Below are 27261 nucleotides of genomic sequence, written 5' to 3'. Positions count from 1 at the left end.
GATGGATTGCCAAGCATCCCATGACCTTTGAATGGTGGGGCTGGGATTTGAACCCAGGTCTGTCTCACCTTAAATATAAGCCTTCCTTGTGAACCTCTTTATCTCATACAAGGATCCATGACCTTTCACATGAAAGAAGGGATGAAACTAGAAAACTGTTAAATTCACAGCTCCTGTCTGCATCTGCCCTGTGCTATGATGTTGAACTTATTCTTAAAGTCAATCCCTCTTCAATTTTGTCCACAAATACCAATCTCCTAAATCCTTTGCAAGTGGAAAATGACAGTTCAATATGCATGCGGGGCACAACTTGCACTTTCCTGATCCCTGTTTCATGTATATTTTTTTATTTAAATTGCTGACCTGTTCTGTCCCTCTCAGATTGTGTCTTTTAAGTCTCATTTGCCCTTCTAATATGAAAAAAATCCTATCAGGATCCAGGAAAGCTATTTGGTAGCAACTTATCTTAAAAATTAGGCTAGTGGAAAAGCAAAAGGAGGATTTTAGATAGGTGCCACTATTATAATCCACTCACATGTGAGGAAGTCCCCCAGATAGCCCAGGTTTCAAGGTATAGATGTTGCAGGCAAAGGTGATTCCTTGTCATGTGCTGATGAACTGGGCTTGAACATCCAAGGCAATGGAATAGATGTGACATATAAGATGTTCCAACCTATGTTCAACTTTTATGCAGTTTGAAGACTTTCTCCATGTTCATTCACACTGATGTGAAGGAGACTGAGACTCTTCTATCTTGAAGACACCATGTAGAAAATCTGGTGTCTGCATAAGAATGATGTTACACTCACTACTAAAGACTAAACGAAAACAATGACATTTATAATGCATGACAGGAACCTACATTAGCTAACAATGATATTTGTTGAAGTAACCAGCCTTAGTATCACTAGACAGCCACTGGTAAATAACACAAGAATGTCAGAAAAGAATCAGATTAAGGGATATTCCAAATTAAGAAAAACATGTAACCCATGGGTTTGAAATACTGTAGAATTGTGAGTTCTTTACTAAACAATCAAGGTATTAGTCACCTGTGCTGTATTGCTTTACTAGGGCTGTGGTTATTTCAAAATATTTTTGAACATACTAAGCATTCTTCCTTTAATTATCTTTTCATTTAAAGAAATGAAATAATTTTAAACTCATAAATACTTCATAAGGAGAACATACAATATTTTCTAATCAGAATTATACTGCAAAATTATTTCTTGATCCTGCTGTAATATTTATGCATAGGAAGCAGTTTTAAGGAAATAGAACATAAAGTTCAATAGATTTTTTTACTTTGTTTCTTCCAGGGCAAAGAATATCTTTAAAATAGAATTCTCAATAAATGTCCCATAAGTTCCAGTATTTTGTTCAAGGAAAAACATCTTTGCATTCCATAATCCAATCTGCATCAACAAATTTTATCAACATTAGGCTGACAATTTGAACATTGCATAAGCACAATGAACACTTTATAATGCTATGTCAACATTGGGAGATCTATGTTTATATGATTAAAATAAAAGTTCATAACTCATAATGTACAGATTCTAGCTGGTAGTATTGGTGATATCCTAATAAAAACTAAACAAGAAACACATGTGTAATCTTGCCCCTTCCAGCAGCACAGATTTAGTGTTATTCATGAATAATTCCAATGGGTAGAGTTTACTATGTTGTATAAATCAAAAGAATATTTCTTCAAAAGTAATATGTAATCAAATAAGAGATGATCTTCATAATAACAAAATATTGGCAGTTACTATACTATATTTTTCATTATTACGGAATGCTGCTGTACTAAAATTGTATGAGATCAAGACTGATAAACTTGGTTCACAGTTTCTTTTTGAAGAATATAGTATTCAATGAAATTTATTCTGATGTGAAAACTTCGAGACTATTTTGTAAACAAGAATTACAAAATTCTTGTTTTGTAATTCTTTTGTAAAAAAGAATTACATAAGAAAGAGTTAAAAATCTAATTGACTTACTCTCTATAACTGTACAATGCATTCCACACAAACAAGGGCATGCTCCTACATTAGATCAATATAACTGAGAATGCCACTCCATCTAGTGCTTACATCCATTGTACATTTCAGAAATAGTCTTTTAAGATGTCTTATATAAAGAAATGGTTTCTAGGGAGAAGCACATTTTTTTGGCCACGTCTGTGTGTCCTTAGTCTGATCTGTGACACCTGGGGATTCAGGACCTGTGGTAAGTTATTGAGACGAAACAGGCCTGCAGCTGTGCCCAGTCATGCCCAGCCCCTGCTGATTTGCATGTGCCAAGAGCACAGTCCACTTCCCTGAAGACTTCTTAATAGGCTGGTCATATATTGTACAGGAGTCAGTCCCAATCAGGACACAGCATGGACATGAGGGCTCTTGCTCAACTACTAGGGCTCCTGCCTCTCTGCCTCCAAGGTAAGGAAGGACAACATTGGGAATTTACTCAGCCCAGTGTGATCAGTGCCACTTGATCCTTTCTGAGGTCCTTTTTTTAACATGCTTAATTGTATGGACATTTGTTATATTTCCAATGTCAGGTGTCATAGGCGACATCCAGATGACCCAGTCTCCATCCTTGCTGTCTGCATCTCCAGGAGAGAGAGTCACCATCACCTGCCATGCCAGTCAGGGTATTAGCAAATGGTTAGCCTGGTATCAGCAGAAACCAGGGAAAGCTCCTAAGCTCCTTATATACACAGCATCCAATTTGGAATCTGGAGTCCCATCAAGGTTCAGTGGCAGTGGTTCTGGGACAGATTTCACTCTTTCCATAAGCAGCCTGGAGCCTGAAGATGTTGCAACTTATTACTGTCAACAATATGATGAGCTTCCTCCACAGTGATACAAGTCATAACACAAACCACTCAGGGAAGCAGAGTTGTGAGGATGGGAGGCCCCTGCCGCTTCTCTTGCTGCCTTCATCTGTTGAGAGTGTTTTTCAGAGACAGTCAGGAATGTTACTGGAAGATTTTTTTAAAGGGACCAGGAAGAACTTTTAACTTATTTTATCATCCCCATGCATCTCATATAATGGGCCAAAGTGGATTTTATTTATGATCACTAGGAATGAATCCCAACCATGAGAGAAGGAATCACTGAAGCATTAAAATAATAAGTATATAATGATTTTTTTTGTTTGAAGCCACAGCCTTGAAGAAAGTGGCAAGGAGAAGTTGTGTTAACATCTGCACCACTGTGATAGAACAAATATCATTCTGCTAACTGGAGAATTTGTCACAATTCTCAACTTCCACGGTGTTGATAATGAGATGGAATCTGTCTCAGACACACAGACATTGAGAAAGGTGGGGAACAAAAACCAGGGTCCAGTGTTTTAAGTCTTGTAAGATATATTCTTCTTTTCCCGGGATTGAGTTTAGGGGTGTTGGATTTTTCCATATAATGTTCTGCTAACATCAAGTACTTGTATGATTTGGAAAATAAGGAAGGTTCATTCTCGATGAACACACGGTAAGAAATATGTATGAAAATGGAGCTTTGTTAAAAGACCATTATAGTTTCATGTCTACTGTTAATGATGGATTATATTTCCTTGGGGGCCTTTCTCAGACTTCACACAGACCCTCAGAACAGAATAAGTACCAGTGTATTGATATTATTTTCATCATCTAATTTATGAGATTTTGTTAATTTGTCATAATAAATATTCTCTTTGCTTATTATATTTTCCTTTCTACATTATGTATCCTTTGCTTTATATCTTTCATGGATAATCATGAAAGATGTGTGTGGAGTATTTTAAACTTTTGTCCTTGTCTGAATAAAAGTATAATTTTGTGTTGTTGTAGTCAAGAAGAAATTTTCCTTTCTTTCATGTTATATAAGATTGGTATGATAACAAATTGTGTTGCTTCCATCGTCTTCTCTGGGAACTGTGCATGTTTTATCAAAAGACTCCTGCTAAAGATCACCTCCTTCCCAGGGATAAACTCTAAATAAGGGTTCCTATTTAATTCAGTCAGATACAGAAAGGAAATGATGAGCTCAGCTTCTCTGCTTCCTGCTGCTCTGATCTGAGAGGAGGAGACATTTTAAGGATCACCATGTGAGGGAAAAAATGACTTTCTTCTCATTATATGAGTAATCTAAGGACCTTGTCTTGTACCTGTGAATCATAACATCACAAGACACTCACACACTTGAAGATTTGAAAATTATCTGGTATTGTCTTTAACAAGAATGATATCATTTTTCCATGTGATTTTCTTTTCACTTCAGTTGAAAATGAGAACATTGTGCTGCTTAAATTTACAACTTTGAGACAAACTTAACTGTCAGAAGGAAGGCAAATGAAGACATTAGTAGATACTTGAGTTGATAGCAATAAAACCGCTACAAGTGTCCCAAAGTTCAGAATCTGATAAAAAAAGAAGAAATGAAAGGTCTTCAAGATGATCAGAACTGTTATCAATCCTATGTGTTTGTAATGAATAATTTTCTACAAGGAATGAAAAGAGGGATCCTAATACATATCAGAGCCTTCCATTGGCACTTTGGAACACAAGAAGAGTGGAGAAACCAGAAAGAGCAAGGCTTGGGGTCTTGTAGCTCCACTGAAGACTAAAGTAGTTTATTCTTAGTGTTTCAATCTAGCTGAATCAAAGTATACCCTTTCTGGAGGTCAAAGAACATTCCCTAAATTGAAATCAAATGACCTTTAATAGGTTTTAGGGTAAATGTCTGTTCAATCTACATAAATATAAACTATATAAAACCCAGTTGTCTTCAGTTCACCATCAAGCCCACAAATCTTAGGCTTCTTTTTATTCATCAAGATTTATCCCTCATTTCACATTTCCTCTTCTTTACTGTCCCTATTTTCTGAAAGAAGATAGCATATGTCTTTCATTACTGAGTCTCAACCTCTGCTTACTACTCATTTGATGGCTTTGTTATTTTCTTAGCCCAATTCATCATGCAGAATAGTCATCTAATAAATATTGTACCCGTTTTTATCTTCACTGTTGTCAAGTTTATGATTTGAGGAATTTATTGTAGATTAGGAAAACAGACTCTGAGGATACGGACATCCACAGCTTGGGATCTTCACACGTCTCACAGTGAACCTCATGCAGGAAGCAGGTTACTTTGTATCTGAAAGGATATTTTCATTTGGGAAGCTGTCACTGTGAGATGCTTTCTGATGTTGTCCTGAGAATAAGGCTCCAAACACCTTCAACTTTCTCTTCATGGAGGATGAAGTAAAAGTGAAAACTGAGCCACTTTCCCAAAGTTTGAGGTTTCCAGCGGTCTGAGCAGAAGATACAAATATGATCACTCTGGGAGACTCCTGGTGTTTTCGTGGACACTGGTCCCTGGAGACGCTTACCTCTGTGTTGTTTCCACCAGTGATGGGCACAGTCACCCTGAGATGCTTCCAGGGTCTCTGAATATTGAAACAAGATGATCTTCCCCCTGCACCTAGCAAGGATGCTCCATAAATGCAGCAGTGTTGTACTTCTCTCAAAAGATTAGAGGAAATGTACCCTGTTCCTGAGAACTATGTAATCATTTTGTGTCCCAAATCATAACACATTTAGATATAATACTTGTAATTCTGAGGTTTCTCTTACTAATGTGATACAAATTCAGAAAATTTATTTCCATACAAATCTTTTCAAAAATTGCAAAATGTATCATGAATTTAACTAAGAAAAAAACATACAATCCAATTTACAGTCATCTTCATACTTCAGACAACTCACTAGTCACCACATCTTCACATAGGCTATCCACAGTGACTAACAGGATTCACAAGGGAGGCAGAGGTGGAGCTTATTTTTGGCAGGGGATATCCATGCTTCCCATGAGGCATAAGGATCACGAAAGCCTGAAGACAATCAGAAGTGATCATGAATGTTCTCTGTAGAAACAACTTCTCCCTACTTGGCTACGGTCCATCTTTGGCTGTGTCATTCCTCTGCATGGTGATGGTGAAAGATCACGTCTATGAGAAAGCACTAGGAAAAGGTGTGTAGGTGTGACCACCTCTGAGGTTCAGAATAGTTGGCAATAGATACACTTAGGGAAGGGAAGTGATTTTTGGCCAAGAGGGAGAGAAGGAGAGAAAGAAAAAAAGAGGGAGAGAAATATTCAATGAACGTTGATGCTGTAATTACTTAGTGGATTCGGCATAGACACCAAAACATCAGGGTTTATTCCATGGAAGCCCTTCATATTAACTTGTATGAGAAAAGGGAATTTACAGATGCAAGTGAAGATTGGTCTGATTATTCAGTGGGCCCTAAATGCAATCACAAGTGTTGTAAAAGAGAAGCAGAGGGAGTTAAAAAAAAGGAGAGTACAATTAAATGGAAACACAGAAACAGAATCTAAAGTGACATAACCAGACCTAAGAAAACCTGCAGCCTCCTGGTTGGAGAGATACAGACTAGACACTCCCCACACAACCTCTGCAGGGAGCCCCACCTGGTAACACTGTGATCATAGTCCAGAGAAATCGATCCTCGATCCAGCGTACAGAACTGGAAGACAGTACATCTGTGTTGTTTTCTGTCCCTTGCTTAAAATATAATCTGTTACAATCGTTATTGGAAACTAACATAAATTGGAGCTCAATGCAATGGTCACTTGTAATCTCCTTGTTCAACTTTCTAATGCTATACATGAATGAGTTGATCATAGCTTTTATAATAGAAAATATCAGGAAACACTTCAGTGATATACACTGTCAGGTAAGTGACAGATGCAGAATAAAATCTGGCCAAATTTTATTGAACATAACACTTTAATATCTTATGTAGAATCTTTTTTCTAAAATATGCAAGCATACATAAAAGAGAGCACTGCATACTCTTCTCTTTAAATAGTTATTCTCTGTGATGAATCTAACTAAACTCTAAGGAAACACTTTAATATCCTAGGACTCCATTTCACTAAGGAAAGAACCAATCATCAGAGCCCATGCTTGGTTTGCCCAGTATCACATGGCCAGTTGAGTGATAAAGATAGGATTTGAACCGGGTATGACACACTTTAAATATGTGTCTTCCTTGTGGACATATTTATCCTATACAGGATTCCATGACCTATCAAATGCAAGAAGGGACAAAACTAAAAAGATGTCATCTCAGAGCTCTCTGCTGCCTCTGCTCCATGTTTTTTTGAACTTAATCTTAAACATAGACACACTTCAGTTTTGTTAACAAAACTCAAAACCTCAAAATACTTTACAAATGGCAGGTAAAATGTGTTCAAATTTAGGTATAGGGAACACCTTGAGCTGTCCTAACTCCTTTTACATCTATATTATTCCTCTAAATTTCTGGCTGATTATCCCCTTCACTGTATTTGTTCTAACATTTAAAAACAAATAAACAGAAACAAATGAACAAAAATTTTCTAGTCCTATCAAGTGTTGCGAATTCAACATTAGGCTCTCACATCAAACAATACCCAGATTAAATTGAGGTATTTTATTGAAGAAATTTTCTACCCGAAAGGACCTCCGGTGCTTGCTTTTTTAACAATAAAACATTCTTTGTTTCTTGTCAGAATTGCAGCACAAATATAAGAAAGTAGAAATTTTGGGAGAGATAGACACTCACTCAGGAAGGCAATGATACTCTCTCCTATTTTATGAGTAACACCTAAAACAAATTGCCATGACTTCACTACTTCCAATTGCACAAATTGAATATCCCACAGCCCGAAAGCCAAGTCTCACCAAGCTAAAATCAAGGAGTCAGGAGTGTTGTGCTCCTTATGGTGGTTTTACAACAGAGAATCCATTTACTTGCTTTGTCAGCTACAAGATGCTCTCACATTCCCTGCTTCAAGGCCACTTCAATCCATCACCAGCATGCTTTCCATTGTCACCTCCTTTCTCTGACTATGACTTTGCTCACTGCCAAATATAAGGACCCTTGATGTTGTCTCAGACTGGTATTTCAGGATACTCTGCCAATGTCAAAATGTTTAATTCAATCACATTTGTAAAGTTCCTTTTGATATATACAGTATCATTTGTAAATTCCAAATGTCATAATTTTGATATCTTTTGGGAGAGGCTGTTATTCTTCCACCAACAACTTATTTCCTTCAAAATGCCCCTGCTCTAAACTAGAACAAAATTACATGGAAGATTTTTGAAACAGAAAGCAGAAATACATATGAGACTCAAGGAACTGAATCTCATATTTATTCCAAGTGGCACTAGCAAAGGAAAATTAAATTTTTCTCAATTTTCCTAAACATCATTAAAATAGTGGCATTAATTCAGATAAGAGATGTTATTCAAATATAAAAATCCATTTTATGTCTTAATCTGAGTCCAATGTTAAGGATTCTGATGCAGTTAGTATATTTATGAGGTAAAAGAAGCACTAGAAGTGAAGAAAGAGAGGGAAGAGAAAATATATAGTATAAGGTCACTCATCAGGCTGAACACTGCTGAGAATGCCTGCAGCTCAAGCACATAGAAATGGGCAAAATGCCTCTGGGTTTTTGTAGTTATGGTGAAGGAGATGGGATGCACAGGCAATTCCACAACGTGTCCTTGAGGAAGTTGTTTCCAGGCCTTTGGTCTGTGAGTGTGTAGACTGAACTGCACTGTCACATTCAGAGAGCACAGTGGTGAGACACAGATAGAGCTCTTGGAAGTCAGCAGAAGTACAGTGAAGGGAAATGGCCAAAGGTACCATCCCTGAATGCTAATCTAGACAGAAGAATGATGTAGTATTTTCCATCCTCCCTGGACAGGATCCTGGCAGGTTGTTTGATAGCAAGTTTCTTTGACATTTAAGAGCTTAGAAAAGCATCAGGAGAATTGTGCACAGGCTGCCACAGTATAGGGTGTTCAACAAAAGAGAGGCATCAGTAAGACCCCTCAGAGTCTTCATACTCCAGGTTCTGGTTGCTAAAGGCAAAGATAGTTCCTGTCATTCTGTTGCTAAACTTGGCTGAGAAAGCCAAGGCAAAACTATACCTGAGATATATGAGGTGATCATAGGTTGTCCAAGTTCTAACAAAATGCATGGTGTTTCCCCAAGCACATCTGCACTGGCTGGATAAGAGATCAAAACTCTTTCTTCTGTACATGGAGGTGGCAAGGCTGGTATCTTAGTCAATATGATGATACCACTTGCTGCTGAAGAGTGAAAAAAGAAAGAAGCATTTATAATGCATGGCACAGAAATGTGTTGCACAGCAGTCATTTTTGTTGAAGAAATAATGTCTATCATCACTAGTTCTCCCTAAGTGCTGAAGAACTGTGGGAAATACTACCAAATGGCATAAATGTAGCAGAACATGGGAAATCCCGAATTATGAAAAGTACAGCCCATTTAGTCCCGAGGTATAAAAGATACCTACGGCAACAAATGATGATGGAACTTGTGATTGAGCCACTAAGTGAGGTACGATTTTCCATCTTGTGCTTATGTCCAGTATACATTTTGAAAATATTCTTTAAAATGTCTCCTGTAGGTAAATGGCCTCCAGGGAGAAATATATTCTTTGCAGGCAAATCTGTGTTTCTGTTGTCTGACGAGGGATACCTGTGGATGCTGGGCAAATGCCAAGTAATTGAGAAGAGCCAGCTGCACTGTGTTCAGCCCTGCCTAATACCTGATGATTTGCTTATGCATAGAACATAGTCTGCTTCACTGAGGCCTTCTTAAAAGGCTTTCACACCCTGCTCTAGAGTCAGTCCCACTCTGGACACAGCATTGACAAGTGGGCCACTGTTCAGAGACTCCTGGTGCTCTGGTTCCCAGGTAAGAAAGGACAATACTAGAATTATTTCAGCCCATTGTGTTCAGTTCTGCCTGTCACTTTAGGAGGTTTTCAATGTGTTTAGTTACATGTGTATTGTTTTGTTTCCAATATCAGGATCCAGATGTGACATTCATATTTTCAAGTCTCCATCCTCCCTGTCTACATCTGTAGAAGAGATGGGCCAGGCAGGGCAATAGCAGTTACTTAACTTGGTATCAGCAGAAGCGAGGGAAAGCAACTAAATTCCTGATATATTATGCATCCAATTTGCAGCCTGGAGTCCCATCAAGGTTCACTGGCAGTGGGTCTGGAACACATTTTACTCTCACCATAAGCAACCTGGAGCCTGAAGATGTTTTGACTTATTCCTGTCTGCAATATGATGAGCTCCTTCCCATATTTATATAAGTCAACAAAAACCATGCAGGGAAGCAGAAATACGAGGTTGGGTTGTCCCAGCTACTCCTCCTTGTACGCCCATTCACCAGAATGATCAGCACATGTACTTATTGTTACTGGGAGTTTTTGATGGGTGGGATGAAGGTGAATCCTCTACACCCCAGCTCTTTCCTATTCTTTAACCCCATAGTACAGATATGGTAATGCCTCTCTTGATTTAACAGAGGACAAAAATCTAGCTTACGGCAATTGTTGGGATTCATTTGCAAAGTAGAAGTCACTCCAGTATTCCAAGTATGAATTTTTTGAAATACTGGATATTAATGTCCAAGCTACAGCCTTTTCAAGGCTGGGCTATGTTATTGAAAAAATTGAGCACTTCAGATATTTCCTAGAGACACAAGAGACCATCCACCAGTGAAAGTGAAGGATGCCTTGCCTTACGGGGTTTCCTCTGCCTTGTATAGAAAACTCAAGTGTAGCATGCTGATGTTCTCAGCTGCTGGCGGCACTTCACAAGTGATCCTCCCTTCTTTACCCTTGCCCCTGTTAATGACTGCATATATCAATGAATATTAATTCATACTCTACTGACTTTTAATCTCTTGGAGGTCTCCTTATTCATAAATTCAATAGGAAATCAGAGGGAAGATAGTTATGTAAATGGCTTCCAGAAGTCAGATGACATGGCAGACAGCTTCATACTAAAAAGAAATTAAATACGCAGCTAACCAACAATAGCAATTTATACTCCACTGTACTGGTTTATTAGAAATCATGTAATTTTGTATTAGTTGGTCTTTTTCCCGACATTTTATGCTTTTCTGTTTGACTATTTTCCTTTTTTTTACCTATAATGCACACACTTAATTACTGTAGATTTATAACAAAGAAGGAAAATAAAGTCAAAAGATATAATATTTCTAGAATTGGGATATTTCTCAACTCTCCTAGGTCCATTGAATTTCTAAAAAATATAGATTTACTTTTTAAACTTAAAATTTCACTTGTGGGATTCTAATAATACTGCATTGTTTTTATGTGTCAAATTGGAAACTGCTAATGTACTATCTTTTAATCCCATCTATAAACATGGAAGTATTCTTTTTTACTAGTGTCTCCTCTTAATCAAAAGCAGACATCTCCCTATCATTTCGTATAGAGAATTTACTAACTTATTATGTCTAATGATTTATTTTTTACTCTTTAATAATATGTGTACAACTTTTATCAGCAAATAAATATATTTTGCTGCTCCACTGCTAAAGTTTAGACCTTTTATATTTTGCCATATTGCATTTGGTGGACCTCCCCATGTAATTTTGGATCCAGGAGCTTATAGTGACATTTCAGAGTTTAATAAAACCTGAGGGATAAAATGATACATATTTTATCACTGAAGATGATGTCTGTCATGGAGATTAGCCAACAATTTATAACAACAAGGTAGGTTTCCATTATTCCAGTCTTGCTGACAGATTTATCATAAATAGCTATTGACTTTTAGAAATGATTTTTTCAGAGATAATCATACAATTTTTGTTCTCAATTCTATATAAATGATAAATTATACAGATTCATTTTCTAATTAAACATAGCCTTGTAGAATATATTTCACTTGCTAGAGATGGATTATCTTTGAGAAGGAGAAAATGAAAGAGTAAAATGAGGAGGAAGAAGAGAAGAGGGGAGGAAGAAAAGGAAAAGGAGGAGAAAAAAAGAAAATTTAAATTAATTTTGTTCCTTTCCTCTTAATTCCAGACCCCCTTAATTTATCAGTCAAACCAACTTTGTCAGGAAATAGATTTTGAATAAAATGAACACCATTTCTCTCTGTGAAAGAGAGAAGTTTATGAATTTTATGCTGTCAGCTGTGTATCTGTAGTGGGAACCTTGTATGTGTGTGCTTACTGTCCTTGTTGCCACTGTCCTCCTCAACAGCACCAAGCAAATCACATGACAAAACTCTATTATTTCCAATGTGTCTATCTTGGTGAATAATATCTGCCTTAATCTCAAAAACCTAGTGATTTTTGATAAGCATAAGAATAACACTGAAGACTTTTGTTCATTTTAATAAAATTGGACAAACATCAAGGTAATGTAGATATTCCTTTGGGTGGTGAGCCTTGAATTATTGGATTGCCTGTACACATATGTACTCATCATATGTACCATATGTATTGCCATGATTAGGTACTAACCATTAGTCTAGACATGGCCTATGATTTTCTATTATATTTTAATTTCATTCTCTTTTTCTATTTTGTCTCATATAAATATCTTATTTTGACTTGCTAATTTCTTTACAAATGTGTTGACAAAATCCCCCTTTACAAATCATTGTTCTATAGCATATTCCTTCTACTGAGATATATTGCAAAACCATTGGGAATAACTTCAGGACATCATTCTGGCACAGACTCCAGATTGATGAGAGTATTTTTATATTATTGCATATTATGGACTAAATATTGGAGAAAAGATGATAAAAAGGCTAAATCAAGAGTATAGAAGAAAGGACAACAATGTGACATTCTTTCATAGGGCAAATCTGATCAAAGATGAAGGAAGGAATACACTGACAAGGTCCTTGTGGGGATGACCTGATGTATTTGTTGTTAATTGAGGCAAAACTTCTTAGGATTAATTAAGTATGTGAGTCTGTTAGTGAAAACACAAATCTATAACCTAATGTGAGTATGAATGAAAGATGTTTGAAATTCCCAGAAATACATTATAATATTTAATATTAGTGTTAGCATTTACACAGATGTGGAAACATAGGAAAAGAGAAGTTAAGGAACTTGATTGATGCCACGCAGCCATTAACAGCAAATGTCACGTCCTCAGTCTACATTGTTTGACCTCAGGTTTTGCATGAGTAGCCAAGGCTTATGCTCTTTTTCCTGAATATTCAAAGATTTTGCTTATAAGTGCCAATAAAACTATTTCGTCAAGACACAGAATACAGATGGAAAAACAAAAGAACTTAACTGCTTCAGAGAAAACAACGTATTGATAGGAATGATGTCCAGAACCAGAGAATGTAAGCCAAAGAGCTGCTCAGACTGTGCATTGGGATGCAGGATGTCCTTGGACAAAGCACAGCCACCCAATGAGCACAACTTGGAAGAACAGAAATAAAGAACATGTTGGATTCCATATAGATCATGACAAAAAGCATAGGTTTCTCCACTGATGAAGAGCAGGGAGCCTGAGTCAGGACTGATAGATGGTGATGTCATTCACTGTGAGTTCAGAGCTCATCTGTGCAGTTGTGGTCATCCTTGCACTCACACTGTTGTGGTTAACTGAGTATTGCTCTTTATTAATTCTTCCAAAGAAGTATAAGGCACCTTCAGAATTCTTAAGAAGAATGCAAAGCAGAAAAGGAATGTCATGTCTGGAAGAAAGTTCTAATCAATTCTTCAACTTAACTTAAACAATAATGCAGTAAATGAAATAACTGGATGCATTTGTGTTAGAAATAAAGAGATGGAGCACGGGCATTAATTTTCCTCTCCACATATTGTGCAAACACATTATGGTTGGTTCTAGTTGATACGTGAATTAGGAATACACCATTTGGGCTGGATGCATGGCTTAAGTGGTAGTGCACATCTGTTACAAGCCCAAAGTCCTGAGTTTAAAACCCATACCACAAAAAAGGACAGGAGAGCATGGGAACTAAATTCTGTGACCAAAGGCAAGAAATTCTACCCTGAGGCTAAGTGTGTTTTCTGACATAACCACCTGAGCATTGTTTACTCAGTATAGAGAAGATCAGGTTAATGTCTGTGGCTGGGAGCCCAGCTTTCCTCTCCTCAGATGCTTTGCATCCTCCTCCCAGTCCTCCCCTCTCTGCAGAACCCATATAAATGTCCAGATCAGTGCCCCAGGGAAGAGCTGCCTTAGGTAGGGCTCAGAGTGTACCCTAGAAGCTCCATTTCTGCTCTTCTTCTTCTTGTCACTTTGGCTCCCAGATGAGAGAAACACAAGGTGATTACAAATCTGAAAGTTCTCTCATGTCTTTGGGTCCTGTGACTGGGCACCTCTGCTCTATAAACACAATATTTAAAGCTCATTCTAGATCAACCACACTGACTCTGCCAGGAGACACAAGTTTGATCAGAATTATGTGGGTGAATTTTCTGTTTTATTTTCTATCTCACATACCCACTCGAGATCTGTTGTCACAGTCTCCAACCTGCTGCCTTTGTCTCTAAAAGAAAGAGCTATGCTCACCTGTAGGGCAAGTCAGAGTGTAAGCACCAACCTAGCCCAGAGACATGGGCAGACTTCTTGGCTTCTCATTTATGATGCATCCATCCTGGCTCCTGGCATTCCAGCCAGATACAGTGGCAGTGTGACAGACAGACTTTACTCCCACCATCAACATCCTTGAGCCTGAGGATTTTCCAGTTTATCACTGTTATCAGTATATGTGGGTGTCCCACAATGGCTCACTCTGAATCATAAAACCTCCGTGAGACCTTTGTTAATTTTTGCTCACATTAACTGTTTCCTTTATGAACAGCTGCTATGGTGGTTGCTCAGCTTTTGTCTGTCACTATTAGAAATCTTGTGCTTCTGAAAAGATTTTAACTTCTATTCCTGGGAATTTCCTCAGATGTAGTTTCACGGCCATGTTCAGGAACAAATTTACTGTCAAAGACATCTGGTCAGATGTATATGAGTGGACACCTTTAAAAGTACACATGCTGTGCCCTCTGCAATAAGGCAGCAAAAACACCAAATACCGAATACAGAAGCTATTGTAATATTCAGATAAAAGGACCAGGTGCAGAGAAAGAGCTAAAAATCTCTACAAAGAAACTATAATAATTAATAAGAGAAATCAGTGGATTCAAAGTTATACAAAATCAAAATTTTACATAGCTACTTCATATAATCTAAATTAAAATTATAAAACAAACCACTTGTAATATCATCACACATATCATAATTTGAAATAAATGTGTAAGCCTTTCACACTTAATTCTCCAGAATATTACTTAATAAGAATCAAATAAGATCTCAGGAAATGGATGACAACATTCATGCTAATGTTTGAAAAGCTTAATATAAAAAATACAGCAATTCTCAAAAGTAATGCTCATTTACTGTTAGTGGGAATATAAACTAGTACAACTGCTATGGAAAACAGTATGGAGACTGCTCAAAAAACTAAAAATAGAACAGTCATATGATTAAGCAATACCACTCCTAGAGATATACCCAAAGGAATGTTTGTCAGATTACAACAAAGACACATGCATACCCATGTTTATTGCGGCATTATTCATGATAGATAAGATTTGGAAACAGATTAGATCACCCATTGCTGAAGAATGGATTAAGAAAAGGAGATATTTATATATAATGTAATTTTACTCAGGCACAAAAAAGAATGAAATTTTGTCATTTCCAGGTAAATGGATGGAACTGGATAACATCATCTTAAGTTAGCCAGGCTCAGAAGGCCAAAAGCTGCATGTTTTTGCTCATATGAGCTACATAGACCTCATACAAATGAGCAATTTTATGAAAAACTAGTCATAGTAAGAGGAGTCACAGACAGTAGGTATAGGGTAAATGAACTAAACTGAGATGAATATGGTTGATATACTAGCTATACAAAAATGAATATAGAGATCTTAAACTGGCTGAAATCACCATAAGAAATGAACTAAGGTAGAATAAAGAAAAATAGAGGACATGAATATTTTGGGATTATAATACATGTATACATGGAAATATCATGAAGAAACTCCTATGCAGCTACCTTTATCTCAAAGAAGCAAAAATAACATTTTTTTCTTTTTTCTTCTAAAACATCAGTGAATCTGAGGGCAGAACAGGTCCTTCCCAGGGTGGGGGGTCAGAATTGTACCAGTGGGAGGGGGCAAGTGGCAGGGAAACAGGTAAGAGGGTGAATATACTGCAAACATTGTGTTCACATGTATGTAAGTGTAAAAAATATGCCTCTTTAAACTATTCCAGGAATGGAGTCAGGGGGAGGATAAAGGAGAGCAGTGGGCAGGTGAATTCAAGTCGGATATATTTAATACATTATAAGAATTTTGTAAATGCCACAAAATACCACCACCCAGCCCAACAATAAAAAAAAAGATCAACTGCAAATATCCAAGAGAAACACCAGAGTGAGTTCAACCAAGCTGGCTGGTAGAGCAGAAAAGAATGTTCAGAGACACACTAGAAAATATGAGGAAAGTTTTTAATGCAAGGCTGACTTTGGACGTCAAGGTAGAAAGAATGTATTTTCTTTGAATCAAGCTTTGTTAATAACACGTGTGAATGTGAAACACTATTAAGAAAAGGTGTTCAACATTAATAATCATCAGAAAACTAGAAATGGACATCACAACAAGTTAGTGCTTAATATTATCAAAAATGAATAAAAATAAAGTCTAGTGAAGCCAAACACAGTTACAGGGATGAAGCAACAGAAAGCTTGCACATTGAGTTCAGAACATGAAGTAGTACACAGGTTGGAGGACCTGTGTACACTCAGATCACCTCTTATCCAGACACACCACTTTGAACATGTATAGATGTGCACTAAACCAAAGGTGTAATAATGTGATAGCCACAAACTGGGAACAAAGTAAATGCCAATTAATCATAAAATAAATAAATAAATAAACAAAATGAGTAATATACATAAATCCAATACTAAATATCAATATAGATGCAGTTATTACATGCAAGAATCTCAGCAAATCTCACAAGCCTAATGCTGTACAGTTCTAAAAGCTGGATGAAGTAACCAATGAAATTAAAAACACTGTTGGGCATTTTATTGAGGAAGAGTGAGGTCAATGGTGTGATGAGGTGGATACAGAGCACCTCTGGGTACCAATGTTGAGTTTCTTATGTTGGGATTTTGCCAAATGCATTAACTCTGAAAATTTAGTGAACTTTGTTAATGTGTGGAAAATGCATGCATGTATGTGTGTATATACGTATGTAGATTTGTATATGAATATATATATATGTTTTGATTTTGAGTGTTTCTATAAATGTGAGATTTATCTTCCAAAAATTTATTAAAGGAAACAACCTAGGTGTGAGAGCATTGCTCAAGTGGTAGACATTTGCCTAGTATGTGTGAGGCCCTGGGTAAAAACCCGAATATCCCCCCAAAATGTTTTATTCAGCTACAAAGAATAAAACTTTATCATTTACAAGTAAATGGATGGAACTGGAGAACATCATATTAAGTGAAGTTACCCAAGGCTCAGAAGGTTAGAAATCTCATGTTCTCCCTCATATGTGAATTATTGAACTAAAGCAAATACAGTAATATTATTAGACATGGGTCACACACTATGGGGAAAACACATTTTGGAGGAATAGGGAAAGGGAAGGAAACTTAAAACTTGAGTGTGCTTGACGTACTCACTGTAGAGGAGTGAGTATAGTAATCATAAACTTGCCTAGGCCACTATGGGAAGGGGACTAAGAAATAGTAAAGAGGTCTGGTGGAGATGAACCAATGTGGGTTATAATAAACATGTGCACTGAAGCAAAATTTACTCCCTCCTTTTATATTCTCAATCACAGACCAACTACAAAGCAATATTTTATAGTAAGTGGCTTTCAATTCATACGAAAGGCAAATTTTCATCATGTTTTCTACTCACTATGTGTTCACAAGTTTGAACATATGTATGTCCAAAATTCTATTGCTTACCCTCCCACAATCACCCAGGTGGAGCCAGGAGATGCCCACAGTCCTGTGAGCAGGACACCCACCAGACCCCCGAACTGTGATATCATCCAAATCCATGCTCTCCTGAGATGCTCAGCCTCTTACTGTAACAGAATAAGTTGAAGTATCCAAAGGACTGCTGGAGACCACGCTGGGCTCAGGTGTGAGTGGTACCAAAACCCTTGAGGAAAAGGTCATGAAGTCCTCAGGGATGGGTACTATACACTGGACAGTATCAACTGGACCCAGGGTATGTCCAGGACAGCTCAGTCTACTCCTCCTCCCTCACTGAGGACTAACACCAAAAAACTGTCAGGGAGTTCTAGGTTATTGCAAGAGAAGCCAACTAAGGTTCTCTATTGATTTCATGGCTGCTGGGACACAACCATGTCATCAGAGTGGTTTAGATAATTTTCATGGAATTTGCCCTTTTATGTCAAATTCCCTTCATTGTTACTCTGAGATCTAAATTTGACACTAAATTCTTTATTGCTGTTATATTAAGTTTCACCTACCCTTACATCAAAAACACACTAGGGGGCAGTCAACTCAAATTATCTTCTTATCTAGTCTAAACGTTTTTGTGTTTTGATTATCTCATTGAGATTTTATTGCTATGTAGATGGTTAGGCAAATTATACCCAATCTTACATTTTCCTTTCTCTGAAAAGTGAACTTCAGGACAACTTCCACATTTTTCTTTGTCTTTTCTTTCAATTACAATTTTCTTGTAGTTGAACTACAATTATGACTAATATAGTAAGTTCGGTTTTGATCTAAGAAAATTATTTTTACTGAATCTTGAAACCTTAAGGTTTTGTTTTTGTTTAGATACATCCTCTGTGGTATCATTATTTTCTGAAATACATTCCAGTTAATATCTGCATGTAACGTTTGTTTTCTCCCCTTTATTTGGCTTACATTGGGGAGTTTAGATGCAAACTGATTTCTTTTGGAAGAGGATTAAACGTACTACCATAAATACTCTCAGTAGTCACCTAATGCTGCTAGCATATCAGGGCTCCTGGATGTGGTATGTATTGCCTTTTGAAGTCAAGGGGAGCTATAACAACTTCCTTCCCTGATGCAAGAGAAGTGTCATAAACACATTGCAATGGAAAATGTACTCCTCCTCCTTCACCCTATTCATTGTGCACATGTGAGGATTTTTGTAACAAAAAAAGATGTAACTTAGATCCGGCCTCAGAGGAAAGTCTCTATACATAAGAGCTGGACAGCCTCTCCAAGTAAGGAAAAACAGACTCCAAGATTTTAATTTAGAAAAAGAAGCAAGCTTCAATTCTAGGTGCACGGGGCTCAAGAATCAACTCCCACCGGTTTTCAATTGAAGTTTCCTCTGCATTGATTTGAACTTGATTCTTACCCAAGGAAAAACTCTCTTTAATAATAAAAAGAGCAATATCAAAAGCAGGTATTGGGCTGTGCGGGTTGACAAGTCTATAGAACATGTAATTTTATCATACCCCCCACCCCCCATCATGAAACTCATTGTGATGGCAAACTGTCCCACCATGACAATTGTCCAAGTCACAGGACTCATATTGTTAAAGGTGCCAAATTTCTTTTGCTGAAAATAACTGACTCCTTATTGGAGCTCACAAATTAATTAGAAACAGGAGAAAAGCTTGGCCTCTCTGTTTCTATTTTGTACCTCTTGTCTGTTGCTATAAGCCACTCTCTCCTGCATCCACCTTGCAATCAAGGAAGGACAGGAATGATTCTTAACATCTTTACAGCAATGAACAATACTACCCCTAAGGAATAGCAACAGCAGAGTATTACAGGAGAGACCAAACTTCTAAATAAGGACCATTACCTTTATTGGTTTGGCTATACCCCAGAGCAGGAGAAATCATGTCTTGGGGACAAAATTGCTTCTCTCAAGTGATGACAGCACAGTAACTTTTGCAGAATTCTTGAAGAATAGGACTGAGATCATGATCAACCAGGCCACACTGAGACACACCTGGGACTAGAACTGTTTATGCATACCTTTCGTTCCATGCCCTAATTTTTGCCTATATAAAGCTAAAGTCCATGTCTGTACCAGGAATATGGCTAAAGATAGACGGATTGCTTACTTTATGTTTTCCACTGGATGTCCCTAACTATGTAACAAATCTTTATCTACCCTTACCATATCTTTTTATTGGGCTCATAGGGGAGAGCAGCTGTATCTGATATGCAGATGCCCAGAAGTTTGGGCCTATGTTCCAAAATTCTGGTTTCAAGAGCAGCCTACCAAATTCATGTCCCTGAACCAATAGCAATCTGGAAACCCAGAAAAATATTACAATACAATTAACATGCATAAGTCTTCACTTTTTCTTCACTGTTGTCAAGATTAGAGACTCACCTTAGGAAAACTTCAGCTCCCTACCTGGACCCAGTGGGTGGCTGTTCTCATTCCCTTTTACAAACTTACAATTTAGTGTCCAGTGCATAGGGGGCATATTTCATTGTTTCTCAGTATTATTGTCCAGGACACAGAAGGGACTGTTAAAGTAAAAACAGAAATTGTTTTTCAAAATTAGACATATGGTACTTTCTGTCAAAAAATATAGAGAAATTTCTAAGTCTTTTTGACCAAGAATTTAAAAAATATTTTAATAGGGAAACATATCTGCAGACAAGGATGAAATAAATTAAAACTGAAGCATTAAAAGGTTTTATTAATTTCACATTAGCAAAATTGGACATTAGGATGGTTTTATTATAATTTCATAAAACAGCAATATGTTTAAAATTCAAGCATCTTAAAGAATACTTTATGAGAATATTATTTTCAAGAATATATTTTTAATAGAAGAAACAATGATGGGATTCTCTCTGCTTCTCTTCTACCAATAGCTTCTGGTTCCATAGTGGATAATGAGAGTATTATTTTCTTGGAGCTCCTATAACAAAGTACCACAATCTTGGTGGCAAAACCATCAGAAACTTATACTATCATAGCTCTGGATAGTTGAAGATTGAAATTATTACTTCAGTGAAGCTTTGACACAGCACCCTGATATGGGTGCATAATTAGCATAGATGAAGGTCCTAGAAAACCTCAGTGAAAGGTCCATGTTATACTGAAACATGTACCAACAGTGGATCCAGTACTTGATGTGCTACTGTGTGGACTCTAGCCTGAACTGTCAACTTGAAGCTGCGGCTGCTCCACAAACAGGCCACTGTTGAGACTGAGGGTATCGCACAGAACAAAAAAGGAAACTAAAATCAGTGATAAGACCAGATTCTATATGAAGGCAAAATATAGTATGGAGACAATCTCTCGAAACAGCACTCAGAAACAGCATAAACAAATAAACTCATTCCATATTCATTCTATTACACTGCCCACATGGAATTCTTACTTTTTTGTTTTGAAAAAAGTTCTCTCTATGTAGGCCAGGCTAGAGTTGAAGTAGATAGTCTCCTGCCTCAGTCTCCTAAATACTGGAATTACATGTTGTGCAACTATCCATAGCAGGAAATAATTCTTAGGAACTGCTTTGATTAATATGGCCTATAATATAGTGAGGAAGTGTTGAAAGGACAGGATATTTACCAGACTGTACAATCCTTTTACAAATAATTTCGTATTCATACTGGGAAACATGAAACTCTCTCCCTTTTTCCTCTGTTAGCTCTCAATCTATAAGTGATAGAGTATTTTTCTCCCTATCAATTTATTTTGATTTGAGTGCTCTTATGGATTTTATTGGATGCCAAGGATAGGCATTTCTAACACTTGTTGATAAAAATCCTAATGACTTACCCTAATAACGGAAAGTATCAAATGATTCTTCAAAACCTTAATTTTGTATTATTATTGGATAAAGTCTTTGGACATTAGTACTGTTGGGGGTGGATACTGGATTCCTCTCTAGACGAACCAAGAAGGAATCAACCAGGGTGAACTTCTGTCTCCATAAGATTGACTTGCTAAAAAATTCCATATTCTTGAATCTGATGAGGTGATAGGGCCATATATAGTGTCCTCCCCACAGATCCAGAGGCTCACAATGTGGTCCTTCTGTTCACTGCTGCATGGATTGCAATAGTTTTCCTACAAACACAGAAGAGTTTTTCTGTCACTGAACTTATAGGAGCAGGTCTTACTCCTTGGCTCTTCTCAAACTTTTGTAGCCATGAGAAAATTTGCATATTTTACTCTAGTTCCTCCTTCCTAAGTTTATGATAAAAGCCCAGTTGTAACCTTGTCTTAACTGACTAGGACTCCTCAGTCCAGTTCTGAAAATGAGGTGCCCTGCTCAGCTCCTGGGCCTGCTACTGTTCTGGATCCCTGGTAAGGATAGAGGGAAGTGTGGACAAAGTTAGGGTGGGATTGTGAACTCTGGGACCCATTATTTCCCATATGTGTTACATCTATATGTGAGATGTGCAGTTCTGGTCCTCCAGCATGAACATGTTAGGTTTACATTTGTGATGACGAGGAAGATTCCAGAAGAAGGATAGTCCTATGTTCTTGAAAAAGACTAGCACTGATGTTGACAAGTGGTATATGAGAATTATGTAGTCCTCTTTATCTTTGCAAATCTCTGTTTTTTACATGCAGTATTCTTAGAGAATCAACCAAAGTCATAAAAATGATTGAGAGAAAATAAATTACGATGAAAAAAATCACTGAAGTGCCTTAAGATGTGTACATATGACCTACACTTTTGTCATATTATGATTTCAGGTTCCAGTGGGGATGTTGCATTAACCCAGTCTCCACTCTCCCTGCCCACCACTCCTGGAGAGCCGGCCTCCATCTCCTGCAAGTCCAGTCAGAGCCTCTTGCATAGTAATGGAAACACCTATTTGTATTGGTACCTGCAGAAGCCAGGCCAGTCTCCACAGCTACTGATCTATTTAGTTTCTAATCAGTTTTCTGGGGTCCCAAACAGGTTCAGTGGCAGTGGATCAGGGACAGACTTTACACTGAAAATCAGTAGGGTGGAGGCTGAGGATGTTGGAGTTTATTACTGTATGCAAGGTACAAATGATCCTCCCACAGTAATACAGCCCCAAACAAAAACCTCCTTGCTTCGTCTGGCCCAGCTGTCCTCAAGCCTTTTTGTCTGGGGTACAGAACAGCACATTCTCTGGATCTGTTGAAGAGTAGAAGAATAGGTCACATTTGAGGCCTCTGGACAAGGAGGGGGTTTACTGTATCTGAGGGACACCTGCCAGTTCCTATAGTCTTACATGTCAGAAAATAGGCAATGAAGGCAACCCATATGCCCTTAGATTAGCCAGGCATGATTGAGGAAGTGGTAACTTATAAATTCATCCTAATTCTCCCTACTTTGTGCACTTACAATGATTATCTTCTTCATTATAATAATCATATAATTGAGTTTGAGGATGACATATGTCTATCAGCTTTAATACTTGTTGTTTTGGTTTTGTCTTAGTTCCGTATTTTGGTTGACCCATTGACTGTACACACAGCAGGACAATATTTGGAGTTAATATTTGGAGTTAATACATAAAAATGACAGTGCTTCCCTGCTCTCCCCACTCTTCCCAGTTCAACTTTCTTTTAGCATTCATCCTTTTTCAGTATGGGAGAGGCATAGCACTGTTAAGCTGCTGAGAAAAACTATCTATGCTTTTGGTTTTCAAATTTCTGGATGCACTTTGTCCATATACTCCAAAACAAAGGTCTTATGCCAAAAGGCTATGAATAGTCTTAGTCACAACATGCTGAAATGGAAGGCACCTTATCTGAATTCCAAAGTTGGAGTTTAAAATAAGATGCCAAGCCTGGGAAAATTATGGAGCATTGAAATATGTCTTTTTTTAAAACAACAGAATCTAACATTTATTGAATTTTCACTTCATACCAGATTCTGTGCTATCCTTGTTTTTGATCATCAAAGCAATCCTACAGATTAGGCACAAAAACTGCAAATGATTTGTCCTTACCTGAGACTTTAGAAAAAGCAACTCAGGGGCAGAGCTCAACAATCTATTTTAACAAACCCTCCAGGTAATTGTTTAGCATACATATTGAGAGCCACTATGCTAAATTGCGCCATCTGAAGAAACTCTTTCTTTTTGGTGGTGTTGTGGTTTGAGCTCAGGGTTTCTTGCTTTCTTGGCAGGTGCTCCACCACTTAAGCCACACTTCCGTTCTTATAACCCCAGTTATTTTGGAAATAGAGTCATGCTTTTTACCCATACAGTTCTCTTAATTTATGCTTCTTGCCATCGCTGGAGTAACTGGTCTACATCACCAGTTGAGATGGGGTCTCAATGGGGTTCGAGGCTGCCCTGGAACCACAATCCTCTGATTTAGCTTCCCTCACCACGATGCCCAGCTATTAGTTGAAATGGGATTTTGTGAACTGTTTGCCTGGGCTGGCCATGAACTGTGAGTCTCATGATCTCAGCCTCCCAAGTACCTAGGATTATACACATGAGCCACCAGTGCCCACTCACCGCAAGAAACTTCTGAGGGTCCCTTGATTTTTGTTGGAGGGCAAGGGGCTATTTCATGTTTGTTTCTTAATTTCAGTGCCTTAAAGTATGCCTGATGCATGGGAGATACTCAGAAATTGGGATTGCATGTCATGGATGAGTCTGTAATGACTCCCATAGCTCTGTACAGGATGATCCAATAATTTGCATGACCATTTTAACCGGATGTTTTCCTGTTTCTTGTGTAGAAAGGTCTGGAGTTCATTTTCAGAAACCTGTATTCTGAGACAACAGGACCAACTTGCATTGATGAGATTTTCACACTTGAATTGGAACATTCTTCTTATAATATCCATCCCTGACTCCTTGTGCTAGTATTCTCACTACATGGGGTATCACATGGAATGCAGAGGATTTCTACTGTATTCTTGTTACTCAGAGGGTCACATAAAAGAGTGGGCAACTGACAACTGAAAAATCACATATATAAAAGTATCAATGTTTGAAATAGTAAATAAAGCAATAAAAGGAGCTACACTTTAAAACAGATCATTGCTAACAAAATTGTGTAACAGTGTGGTTAGTCAGATTCCTATCACTAAAATAAAAAACTGAGATAATTAATTTATAAGAGCAAATGGTTTGGGACTCACAATTTTAGGGGTTCCAATCCAAGATGAGTTGACCCCAGTCGTTGGGCCTGTGGTGACACATCATGGTAAGTGTTTGGCAGAACGCCTCACCATATGGCCAGGAAGCAAAGGAGAATGAGGAGAGGACAGACCTTCAATGACCTAAGTGTCACTTAATGGTTCCATTACAGGGGTCTTTGGAAGACATTTAGGATCCAAACTACAGCAAGTGGTTATTAAAGATGTTGTATTTGTTACTTTGTCAGGAGCACAACCACAGGAATCAGTAGACCACCAATCAGTTCCAACTCTGCTTTGTGCCATTCTCTACTCATATATTGATGTATGAACATTTATGGTTTCTAAGCCTATGATTATTTTTAATCTGAAAAATAGAGAACATAGCTCTACATACCTCATAAATTTATTAAAAGAATCAAAAAACATAATTTATAAGGGTTTGTACTATCACATGTGTTCTTAAAAAAGCCTAACAGCCCCCAAACAATGTAATTTTTTAAATTACATTGAGGACTTCTCTTAAAACTATCATACTAATAAAAATACCACTGAAGTTCAAAAGACAAGTTAAATTCCTAATGAAGAAATCATCCAGTATATTTGGAACTTAACCTTGAGGAAAGAAAAAAGTTTTAAAAGGAGTGTGAGAACAGCTTGGTAAAAGGGGAATAAGGAGGATTGAGACTTTTGAACTATGCTGACAGGTCAAAATACACAAAGTACCAGATGTATGATCTTTCCATGTGAGAATTTGACCTATGAAAACTAAGTGGATTGCATACAGTTCTGAACACTTGCTGGGTCCAGTTGTGCAATGTTCCTTCATTTTCTTGTACTTAAGTCAAACAACTAATATGTGAGGAAAAGAAAATCAAATATGAACCTATGCATTTTCAGTTGACCTAGTTCCCTTATTTACAACTCCTTCTCTGCTAATTGTCTTTGCAACAACAAAGCAGTAATAAAACAGGCTATATTTGAGATGTATAAAGCACAATTCAAATGTAGCCTACTTTTATTAACATTATTTTTTCCAGGTTTATAAAGAAAGGCTTAATAGAACCAAAATCAAATTCTTTAAGATTATTTTCATCAAATCTTCAGCAGAAAAGCATAAGGTAGTGTGCTGAGTATTTTAAGGAATATTAGTCGAATGAATTATTTTTTGGCCTTTGAATTCTATTCTGAATGATTGGGATGTGTCTTTGGATAAAGCAATCAGTTAATATACCTTTTTTTCACAAAAATTCTACAGTGTTTCCAAGATAATCTTGAAATCTCCAAGAATTAGGTGTTTAGAATAACCAATCATTCTACCAATATGTTTATCCATAAAATTGTTTTAATTTGGAAACATTTCTAACTTAAAATTAGGGGAAGTATAATTGCAGCAGTTTTTGTTGCTTTGGCTTCAGGAGTCTGGAAAATTAAAAAGGCTTCTCTTGCCCAGTTCTGTTTTGCTATCCTCACCTAAACAAAAGTACTTCCTCCCATGAATTTCTGCTCTCCTTGCTTCATAACAAGTTTGCTGTGCATGTGTTATTGAAATCCTAAACAAACAGATGGGAATTTTACTGGAGAAAATTCAGTGAAGAGAAAATTCAGAAAACATAAAAAGAGGAAAGTGGCAGAAGCAATTTTAGGAGGAAATAGGGAGACTGCTGGGAAGTTGGAGAGAAGATGAGTATGTTGGTGAGTCTCATGAGAATAGAGTCATTGCCCCATGGCTGAAGAATGCCCACAGAAGTGACAGAGTCACAAGGAAGTCTTCTTTAGGTATAAGGAGTCTTAATCCACTGCAGATGTGGTAGAGATGTAGCTGCAGAGATATCAAGAGAAATATAACTCTCTTATAGACCAAAGAGCAAGGCCATTTTCCCAGGATCTGGAGAAGTAACTCTTTCCCCAACCAAAGAAATAGGATTGAATTTGTTGAGAGGTGGAAACCAGAGCAGATTACACTTTTTTGAGAAGAAGAGGGAGAGTGAGAAAAAGAATGAAGAGGAGGGAGAGGAAGAGAAGAAAGAAAAATGGCATTAATTTACTTCACAAAAATTGGTGTTTATTTCCTCTTGTGTTGTGCAATACCCTATGTGTGAACTTGATTTAATATTGTCTACTCAAAACTTTTCATGCATGCATGCATTACCTTTACACTTTCTCAACAATGCAGCAAGACTCTCTGCTATTTGAAAGCAACTAATTTGGGTAGGGTGCAGTGGCTATAATCCCTATACAGAAACAG

The 27261-nt window shown here is 37.4% G+C and overlaps 1 gene segment (V, D, J or C); it reads left to right on the top strand.

Annotated features, from left to right (window-relative positions):
* Positions 1-2305: 2305 nt before the first annotated feature.
* LOC109674248 (immunoglobulin kappa variable 1D-16-like) lies at positions 2306-2883 on the top strand. The segment is given in 2 exon segments: positions 2306-2441; positions 2564-2883. Coding segments are annotated over 2 exon segments (360 nt in total).
* The last annotated feature ends 24378 nt before the right edge of the window (positions 2884-27261 follow it).

This window comes from Castor canadensis, chromosome 12 (assembly GCF_047511655.1).
Source record: "Castor canadensis chromosome 12, mCasCan1.hap1v2, whole genome shotgun sequence".
Taxonomy (NCBI): domain Eukaryota; kingdom Metazoa; phylum Chordata; class Mammalia; order Rodentia; family Castoridae; genus Castor; species Castor canadensis.
Note: the sequence above shows the minus strand (reverse complement) of the source record. Positions and strands in the feature narration are given on the sequence as shown.